Below are 10,429 nucleotides of genomic sequence, written 5' to 3' on the forward strand. Positions count from 1 at the left end.
CACAGTTATTTAATTTTTTTCATAAACAAAGTTATGCTACACCCATGCCCCGTGTGAAAAAGCTATTGCCCCCTTACACTCAATAACTGGTTGTGCCACCAAAAGTTATACTTTTGAATCATCTGTCCATAGAACATTCTTCCAAGAGTCTTGATGATCATCGAGGTGCTCCCAGGTGCTTTTTGGCAAACTTGAGTCAACTTTTTGGACAACATGGGTCCTATTATGCCTGATGAAAACCAAACACTGTATTCCACAGTAAGAACCTCATACCAACAGTCAAGCATGGTGGTGGTAGTGTGATGGTTTGGGGATGCTTTACTGCCTCAGGACCTGGACTTGCTTTAATAGAAGGAACAATGAATGCAGCTCTGTATCAGAGAATTCTACAGGAGAATGTCAGGCCATCCGTCTGTGAGCTGAAGCTGAAGCGCAGCTGGGCCATGCAGCAAGACAATGATCCAAAACACACAATCAAGTCTACATGAAAATTGTTAAAAAGCAACAAATGTAAAGTTTTAGAATGGCTTAGTCAAAGTCCAGACCTAATCCCAATTGAGATGTTGTGTCAGGACATAAAAAACGAGCAGTTCATGCTTGGAAACCCACAAATGCAAGAGTGGGCTGAAATTCCTCCACAGCGATGTTAGAAACTGATCAACAACTACAGGAAGCATTTGGTTGGAGTCATTGCATCTGAAGCTGGCACAACCAGTTAGAGTGTAAGGGGGCAATTACTTTTTCACACAGTGGAATTGGGTGTTGCATAACTTTGTTATTTAAATAAATAAAGTACGTTTACATTTTTATGCTATTTGTTATTTCAGGTTCCCTTTATCTAATGTTAGGTTTTGGTTGAAGATCTGATAACATTCCGTATCAAAAATAGAGAAAATCAGAAAGGGGGCAAAATACTTTTTCACAGTACTGTAACTAGTATAAATCCATTGGTGACATATACTTACATTTTTAAGCTCCTTAACAGCAACCTTGGTTAGTCAGTGGTCTTGATGCCTAGCGTCCTAGCGTCCTATGTCTCTGAAATCTGTTATGCTTCCATTGTTTCTATGCACACATTTCCAATACTATTCAACTGGAATCTGTAATGCTTTCATTGTTTATATGCACACATTTCTAATCTGCTTTTACTGCTTCCACTATTTTATGACTGTAAGGAAAGCGATTTTCTCTCCACGTGTTCTTTGATATTATTTTATTCTACCTCTGAATCAGGTCTTCTAATATTATTCTCCCTTATTTTATATCAAATTTTATATAAGTGGAGTATCCCAATAAGTGTTCACAGAATACTCTACTTTCCCTCTCTGCTCCTTTATCCTGATCCATGTCGACCATAGGTTTAGGATTAGTGATGAAAGCTTCATTAAGGAATCAGCCTCCTCAGCCTTAATTATATAACAAGCTTTAGGTCATCAGGCCACCTTTACACTGTTACATATCAGCGATGGTCTTACACCTCAATGACCAGACCTAGATTGTCCTGGTTGAGTCCCAGACTGACCCAGGATGTGTCTGTTCAACAGTGGAATGGCACTGGATCCATGAGAATTTCACATCATGAAAATTCAAACTTAAAACCTGCTATTGATCAATGGGGTGTACATGCACCGCAGATAATAGAACATACACCAAATCATATTTTCTTAAAAACACAGTTTTATTGAGACAAAAAAAACATGCTGTGCAAAGCATTATCTCTGATGCGGTCCAAATGTACGGTGTCCATATTAGGACAATCTCAGCAGGACATGTTTTTATCTCAGGCTGTCCTAATATGGGCAACATACAACATGTGGCCCTGGTGAAGGGCCTAGGGAATGGGGATATTGGGGTCAGGCACTTGGAGTCGTCATTGGCTGCAGCTGGAACAGGGCTGCAGGCCGTTCTCATTGCACCAGGTGCACTTCAGGGCTTTGAAAGAGTCTGTGAAGCAGTTGCGGAAAACAGACATCTTGCTACCATGGCACATGGGGCACGGGACGAAGGCAAAGCCCCCACAGGTCTGGCACGTGTGGGGGTGCTGTACCCTCTGGGGGAAAAGGCACATGCACTCACACACACACACACAAACACACACAAACACACACGCCAGTCATGCCACTGGCTAAATTCATAGTTTAGCATAGTTCGGTACTGTATGCAAGATCTTTGGGGGTTTGCTCTGCTGCAGTGTAGTAAGCCTAATTGGGCTCTTTGCTTTGATAGCTTGCCAACATGGCCTTGTATTCTGCTGTAATTTTCCCTGAGAGGAAAGGGTTAAATACAGAGCTTTTTTCAAGGCACTATGGCTGTGTCAGTATCTTGGCTCTGTTTGAATCACTTCAGTTCACACAACCTCAATTTGCCACCCCTGAGTGATATGACTCTCACCCGTGTGTGTGAACAAATTTGTTGGATGAGAATCAATAACGAGCCTTCCATTATTGATGGCCATTTATTGATGCCCGTGCAACATTTATGTCAGTTCCCTGATGTATTATTGATGTCATATCTGACTGAGGTTTATTCTTCATTCATTCTCCACTGCTGGGCTGAAGGGGGAATGGAATCAAGTCCTTCTATTCCTATTCTGTACTGTGTATCTCTCTAGATCAGTGGTTCTTAATCCTGGTCCTTTGTTTTTGCCCTAGCACTACACACCTGATTCAAATCATCAACTTGTCATCAGGCTTTGATGATTTGAATCAAAGCACTACACACCTGATTCAAATCATCAACTTGTCATCAGGCTTTGATGATTTGAATCAAAGCACTACACATCTAATTCAAATCATCAACTTGTCATCAGGCTTTGATGATTTGAATCAAAGCACTACACATCTAATTCAAATCCTCAACTTGTCATCAGGCTTTGATGATTTGAATCAAAGCACTACACATCTAATTCAAATCATCAACTTGTCATCAGGCTTTGATGATTTGAATCAAAGCACTACACATCTAATTCAAATCATCAACTTGTCATCAGGCTTTGATGATTTGAATCAAAGCACTACACATCTAATTCAAATCATCAACTTGTCATCAGGCTTTGATGATTTCAATCAAAGCACTACACATCTGATTCAAATCCTCAACTTGTCATCAGGCTTTGATGATTTGAATCAAAGCACTACACATCTAATTCAAATCATCAACTTGTCATCAGGCTTTGATGATTTGAATCAAAGCACTACACATCTAATTCAAATCATCAACTTGTCATCAGGCTTTGATGATTTCAATCAAAGCACTACACATCTAATACAAATCATCAACTTGTCATCAGGCTTTGATGATTTCAATCAAAGCACTACACATCTAATTCAAATCATCAACTTGTCATCAGGCTTTGATGATTTGAATCAAAGCACTACACATCTAATTCAAATCATCAACTTATCATCAGGCTTTGATGATTTGAATCAAAGCACTACACATCTAATTCAAATCCTCAACTTGTCATCAGGCTTTGATGATTTCAATCAAAGCACTACACATCTAATTCAAATCATCAACTTGTCATCAGGCTTTGATGATTTCAATCAAAGCACTACACATCTAATTCAAATCATCAACTTGTCATCAGGCTTTGATGATGTGAATCAAAGCACTACACATCTAATTCAAATCCTCAACTTGTCATCAGGCTTTGATGATTTGAATCAAAGCACTACACATCTAATTCAAATCATCAACTTGTCATCAGGCTTTGATGATTTGAATCAAAGCACTACACATCTAATTCAAATCATCAACTTGTCATCAGGCTTTGGGTCCCCAGGACCAGGACTGAGAACCACTGCTCTAGATCACAGATACATAGAACTGGTATTTTGTCACAGTAGATGAGTAGCCAATGTGGTATAGAAGTGCTCTACTGCTAGCCTGTGTTTCATTGATGTTTGTTTGGACTCAGAGGCATCATTTGAAACATGACATTTAACTAGTTAATAACTGTGCTGTTACCGGTGTTATTACTGAATGTATTATATCTGTCGCATGGTGGTACTTGATGAACAATTACCTCAATTTTGGCCAGAAGATCCTGAAGTTCTCCTGATTCATTCATGCCCAATATTTTTTCAGCACCCTGCAAAGTTATTATCATAGTGTAAGATTCCTCATATCCTTACTAAACATATGATTATTTCATAGATTTATGGTCATAACACTGATATGTTCAAGGTGGATCATATATTTTGTTTGAGGGTAATACGAGCTATAATGTTTCACAATAGGACGTTAGTAATTTCAAACGTCAACAGTACTCATAAAGCATTTTAGAGTAGGAGTGCTGTGTCAGGTCCCTCTGTCCATGTTATCTTATTCGTTATGATATAAAATGCCACACTGATTCTAAATCAGCACACCTAGTCTGAGACGGTTTATTAATACAGGCTCAGGAATTTTCAAATGAACTGTATGACCAAGTGAAAGCTCTGACCCCGAGATAGTGTCCATCGATGAACACGACTGGTAGCGAGGGAGGTTCGCCCACACGCTTGCATCGTTCCTCCAGGTCCTTCCCATACTCACAGTCCAGGGCTATGTTCTTTTCCAGGAACTTGACCCTGTGGTTGGAGAAGATCTTGCGGACCAACTCACACCGCTCAAATGTGGCCCTTACTACCCGGAAGCTGGTGGTGTATATCACTATCCGCCCAAACTCTAGTGTCAACTTCGGCTAGAAAGGAAAACACACAAAAAATTAAATGAGTTGCTGTATGTGATTAACCATCTATAAACAGGTAACTGACCAAATAAATAAACACCAACATAAAGTGTCTTAATAAAGCGTTGGGCCACCAGAATAGCTTCAATGCACCTTGACATAGATTTGACAAGTGTCCGGAACTCTATTGGAGGGATGCGACACCATTCTTCCATGAGAAATTCCATAATTTGGTGTTGTGTTAATGGTGGTGGAAAACGCTGTCTCAGGCCCTGCTCCAGAGTCTCCAGTGTTCAATTGGGTTGAGATCAGGTAACCGTTTAGAAATTACAACACTTTTTGTACATAGTCCCCCCATTTTAGAAGACCAGAAGTATTGGGACAAATTCACTTATATGTGTATTAAAGTAGTAAAAAGTTATGTATTTGGTCCCATATTTATAGCACACAATGACTACATCAAGCTTGTGACTTTACAAACTTGTTGGACGCATTTGCTGTTTGTTTTGGTTGTGTTTCAGATTGTTTTGTGCCCAATAGAAATTAATGGAAAATAATGTTATTGTGCCATTTTGAAATCACTTTTATTGTAAATAATAATATCATATATTTTCTAAACACTTCTACATTAATGTGGATGCTACCATGATTACGGATAATCCTGAATGAATTGTGAATAATGATTAGTGAGAAAGTTACAGACGCACAAATATCATACACCCAAGACATGCTAACCTCCTCTCACCATTACAATAACAGGGGAGGTTAGCATTTTTGATGGTGAAATTTCTAAATGGTTCACCCGATATGGATGAAAATAGCCTCAAATTAAAGCTGACAGTCTGCACTTTAGTCATTGTGTAATTTCACATCCAAAATGATTGAGTATAGAGCCAAAACAACAACTACATTGTCACTGTCCCAATACTTTTGAAGCTCACTACAGTACCTGGAATTTGCTATATTCTGTCATCTCTGTATTTTAAATGCAGACATCTTGTAGTATTGCAATGTTTCAATCCCTCAAAATCAAGTTTTCATATACTGTAAAACGACAGAGCTTTAATTCTATATTTCAGGCATATTTGGGCTTTTTTGTAGCTTTCTTTACATTTACTTTCTTTTCACTGTCACGTTCCTGACCTGTTTTCTTTTGTCTTGTATTTACTTAGTTGGTCAGGGCGTGAGTTGGGTGGGTTTGTCTATGTGTGATTTTCTATGTTGGGATGTTTGTGTTCGGCCGGGTATGATTCTCAATCAGAGGCAGCTGTCAATCGTTGTCCCTGATTGAGAATCATACTTAGGCAGCCTGGGTTTCACGTGTGTTTTGTGGGTGTTTGTTTCCGTGTTTGTATTCGTGCCACACGGGACTGTTGTCGGTTGTATTCATTTTGTTATTTTGTTTCATGTTAGTGTTCAGTTTCGAGTTAATAAATTATCATGAGCACTACCCACTCTGCGTGTTGGTCCGATCCATGCTCCTCCTCGTCTGAGGAGGAGAACGACTATGACGACCGTTACATTCACACAGTAGTTTGAAAACACTATACTGCAGACCCTTTAAGTATAGCATATTATGAGCCTGTTTCCCAGACACAGATTAATAAACCTAGTCATGGATTAAAAATAAATGGTTTATCTCTGTTGAAATAACTTTGAGACTTAATCTTTGTCCAGAAAACTGGCTCATAAAGATTACATTTCACAATCGTAACAATGGCCAGACCAGATTTCCAATTTTACGAACATAGAGGGGAAAAGTACCATTTGACTCGAAAATATGAGTTAACAAAATCCTCTCTGTTTAATGTGAAATTCAACTTTGACTGTGGAAATGTATTCAACTAGTAACTTGTTTCAAAAGGGCGCTTCTTCTTTGTTTGTTATTAATTGCAGCTACAGTAACTGAACTATCTAGTCTGTGTAACACTACAGCCTATCAGAGGAGGCTGGTAGGAGGAGCTATAGGAGGACGGGCTCATTGTAATGGCTGGAATGGAATTAATGGAACGTTATTAAACACATCAAAAACATATGGAAAACACGTTTGACTCCGTTCCATTAGTTCCATTCCAACCATTACAATGAGCCCGTCCTCCTATAGCTCCTAACACCAACCTCCTCTGCAGCCCATACAGTATTCAGTACACCATATCTGACAGACAGTGTTGTGTATCTACTACAGCCCTGAGTAACCACACAGGTAATCCCTCTCTACGCCTGGCTGGCAACACTATGCACTCTTTTCACAGGCCTCATTCCATTACCACCAGATCCTGCTCTAGGTGTCTCACATAATTCCCATATTGTGCTTTAATGCAAGTTATCTAACGATGCTTACTGCTCATTAACTCTTTACACAGAAAATGCTAGAAAGCAAAGTATAGATAATTAATTAACCTGATTAGCTTCTCTTGAAACATTTAACGAAATGCATCATTAATTCCCAAGTGACCTTGTCCTCCTTTGTGTTCATTTGTCCAGGGACTGAGAGTGACTACCTGAAACCAGACGTCAGCCAGTGACATTGTGGAGGAGGTTGTCTACTGGCCTTTTACATATATGGACTGGTAATGCAGATGACAAACAGTTATGTGATGTCATTAACACTAAGCGGTCTACGGTGTCCATATTAGGACAGCCTCAGTCTCAGCCGGACTTGCTTTATTATTGTTTTCTACCAGTAGTGTGTTTGAAGAGAAAAACAATATTGAGAGAGTGATCGGTTTATTTGGATGTTTAAACCTGGTTTACCTTGTATACTAATTAGAAAGTGTGCTGTGCTATTCTCGGTCTTGTAATTTATTATATGAGACGAGGATATAAACAGCACCTGTTTTCCGTTGGTTATAAAGATACTTTCTAGGTTATAAATCATCTTTTGATATTTTATGCAGACAAATGTTTAGAATTATATGTTTATATCATGTTTATTATGTTATATGGAGCCTGTAAGATTTATAGTGCCTATAATTTAAGCTCACACCCTACACTGTTAAAGGGTAGTCAACTATTCAATTAAAACATAGACTCTGCTGTTTTTTAACACTGTGTAGAGTGAATGCAATAATAACCAGTGTTGACATGTTACTTTTATCTATTTACTGAGTTAACATTCTGTGAAAGTGTTACATTTACTCTGTGTAGTGTGGGACAATATTAACAGTTTTGGGTGTTGAATTTAACACTAGAATTGATTTACCATTTGCAATTTTGCTGTGATGCACTAGCAAACAAATGAGAACTATGAAAAAACACTGAAAAGGTACAACACATATTCATCATACTTTCACCTAGATCACTTACCCCAAATGCATTAGGGAGATTTTCAAATAAGGCCTGACCTGCACTGACTTTGTGCTTGACTCCCCTCACAGTCCCATTGTTGCTGAGGATGTTGACACGCTTGTGGCTGATCAGTGCTCTGTCCTTTGAGGCCCCCGCATACATGAGCAGATCATCTGGCTCACTCTCGCTATAATCCAACTCGGAGCCCAGAAACCCATACAGAAAACCATGTCCGTTAGCATCTCCACTTGTGGAAGGTGTACTGATCCGGTCTACATCCAAACTACTGGTGCAGTCTGAATCCAACGAGTCTGATGGCCCCTCATCTTTAAAAATCTCCTTCAGCACCCGACCGCTATTCCCCGAAGCCACGCGGAACCTCAGCTGCTTCTGGGGCTTCTCTTCACCCGGCAGTGTCAACATTGTCTCCTCCATTGGAAAACCCAGTAGTAGATTACATGGTCCAGAAAGGTGCTTTGCAGTCCCCTTCTTCTTTCATTCAAAGCTTAACATAACCACCTTTGACTAGACAAACTATTTTTTCCTCATGGATTACTAGAGTAATCCTCACAGTTTGAAGAGTTCTAAAAAAGACTGGCAATCCTAAGCTGCCTCGCTCTTGAAGTTGCAGTACAGGACCAGTAAATAATGCATGTATTTCTACCATGGTAACAGAGAAAAGCGACCTAAAGTAAACCGATAGCCCCTGCTGAATAATTCATCACACTTTGCAGTTTTCTCTGAAGATTTGACAAACAGTTTTGAACAAACTGGCCTTTTTTATGAGGTACATCAAACAACAGCATTCTCTTTTTCTTTGTAAGATCCCACTGGGCACTGACGTCAATTCAACATCTATTCCACGTTGGTTTAATGTAATTTCATTGAAATGATGTGGAAACAACGTTGATTCAACCAGTGTGTGCCCAGTGGGATGGATCAGTAGATCAACTTAGGGTAGCTTATCTGAGGGTCATTATTGAATGTTCATCAACATTACGACTGTTGCAGTACTGTTTCATACTGCAGGAGTCTCTAACCTGTCTCCAACCTGCCAAAATTGTACAAAGTAACTTTTGCCTGAACAAGGTACACTTTCACATTGGACTTGTGTGACTGATTTTCCATAGGGATCTGATTTGAACCGGTGATCATTCATTACATAATATGTCTGTTTAGGAAGAAAATCTCATCTATTGTCTTACAGACATTCCAAGTCTCCAACACCAACACACACCCTGGATGAGGAAGATTGTGACCATTTGAATTGTGTGAAGGCCGGGGCATTGTGCTTGGCAGTAAGTGCCTCCTCAGAATTGTGTTGTGACTACATGCACACACCTGTTGAGCATGAATGAATGACATAAGGGGACGTCCATCCATCCTTTGTCCTCATTGGTGTACATTTCCCGCCCTTTGAACTCTGGGGGAAAGCAAGGCTGCTGTTACACCCATCGTAGAGCCGGCGTCAGGGAAAGGTGTTCATCAAACACACCTCACCCGACAGTAGTGGACCAGACCATATAATGTATAATGGCCACACAATACCACGTTGTGTCTGCAGAAACACCTTGCCTCAGACATTTATTGTGTCATAGGTGTTGAAGTGTCTCTGTGCAAATATGGTACTTTAGCTAGAGCCGTGACAAGACCACTCTGTTTGAGTGGCCCAGGTCAGCCTCTGAGGGAAGATGGGCCCTGACCCCTCATCCCTGTGCCCAGCTGTCCTTGTCGTCGCATGTGCTGATGAGACAGACCGGGGGGAAGTGGGATGGCTCTTACTGGTGCCTCAGAGGCCTAGTACTATGAGATCGGCTGTGGTGCCAACTCCTATTGATCTGAGGCGACTCTCATATTCTCTTAGACTTTTTGATAATATGAGAACATTAAAGTGGCAATCGGCAGTTGAAACAATAACAAAGCATTTTCCCTGTTTTGGTAAAAAGCTGAGGGATGGGGCTGGAGAAATGTAACCACTCTCAAATTCATAGACAGAGCTATGGATGCAAGGAATGACCATCCATGTTATCACAATTATAGTTTCAACCATGTACTGAGGCTACAGTGTTTGTTGACATTTACTTTGTTTACAAACATTGGAGTAAAACAAGCTTATATTTTGGGTTCTGACCGGTACGACAGTTAAACTAAGCTCATGAGGCATTTATAAGTTATATTTTTCAAGAATCAATAGGTACATATAATTTATTTCTGAGTCCAAAAATGAATGTAGCAACTGCTGATTGCCCCTTTAAAGCTGCTATAGAGATTTAGTTTTGTCTGTAATGGGTTATTTCATGTTACTGCTAGGGCCAAATGGACAGTGGTGAGAAGCCAGTGTGGGAAGGTGACAAGAACAGAACAGTATGTCTCTCGTGGATTAGTAGGTGCACAGGGTACATTGGACAGTCAACGCCAATACCCCCTGTGGTGAAGCTGTTGTAGTGATAGTGTCTGTAAGACTAG

The 10,429-nt window shown here is 40.0% G+C and overlaps 1 protein-coding gene across 1 annotated transcript; it reads right to left on the reverse strand.

Annotated features, from left to right (window-relative positions):
- Positions 1-1,870: 1,870 nt before the first annotated feature.
- Positions 1,871-8,386, reverse strand: grxcr1a (glutaredoxin and cysteine rich domain containing 1 a). The gene is made up of 5 exons (XM_038992492.1): positions 7,982-8,386; positions 7,335-7,337; positions 4,448-4,687; positions 4,028-4,093; positions 1,871-2,050 (listed from the first exon to the last, which is right to left on the reverse strand). The coding sequence occupies exons 1-5, from the start codon at positions 8,384-8,386 to the stop codon at positions 1,871-1,873; spliced, it is 894 nt and encodes a 297-aa protein (XP_038848420.1).
- Between the last annotated feature and the right edge of the window lie 2,043 nt (positions 8,387-10,429).

The sequence above is a fragment of the Salvelinus namaycush genome, chromosome 5 (assembly GCF_016432855.1).
Source record: "Salvelinus namaycush isolate Seneca chromosome 5, SaNama_1.0, whole genome shotgun sequence".
Classification (NCBI taxonomy): domain Eukaryota; kingdom Metazoa; phylum Chordata; class Actinopteri; order Salmoniformes; family Salmonidae; genus Salvelinus; species Salvelinus namaycush.

What these genes read in the sequence shown, in the direction of transcription:
- grxcr1a (XM_038992492.1), bottom strand. Translation starts at nt 8,386, where the DNA reads ATGTTGACACTGCCGGGTGAAGAGAAGCCCCAGAAGCAGCTGAGGTTC. An exon ending in TCGATGGACACTATCTCGGG is followed by an intron (nt 4,094 to 4,447) that starts GTCAGAGCTTTC and finishes ATAACTTTGCAG; the next exon opens with GGTGCTGAAAAAATATTGGG. An exon ending in ATCTTCTGGCCAAAATTGAG is followed by an intron (nt 2,051 to 4,027) that starts GTAATTGTTCAT and finishes CTTTTCCCCCAG; the next exon opens with AGGGTACAGCACCCCCACAC.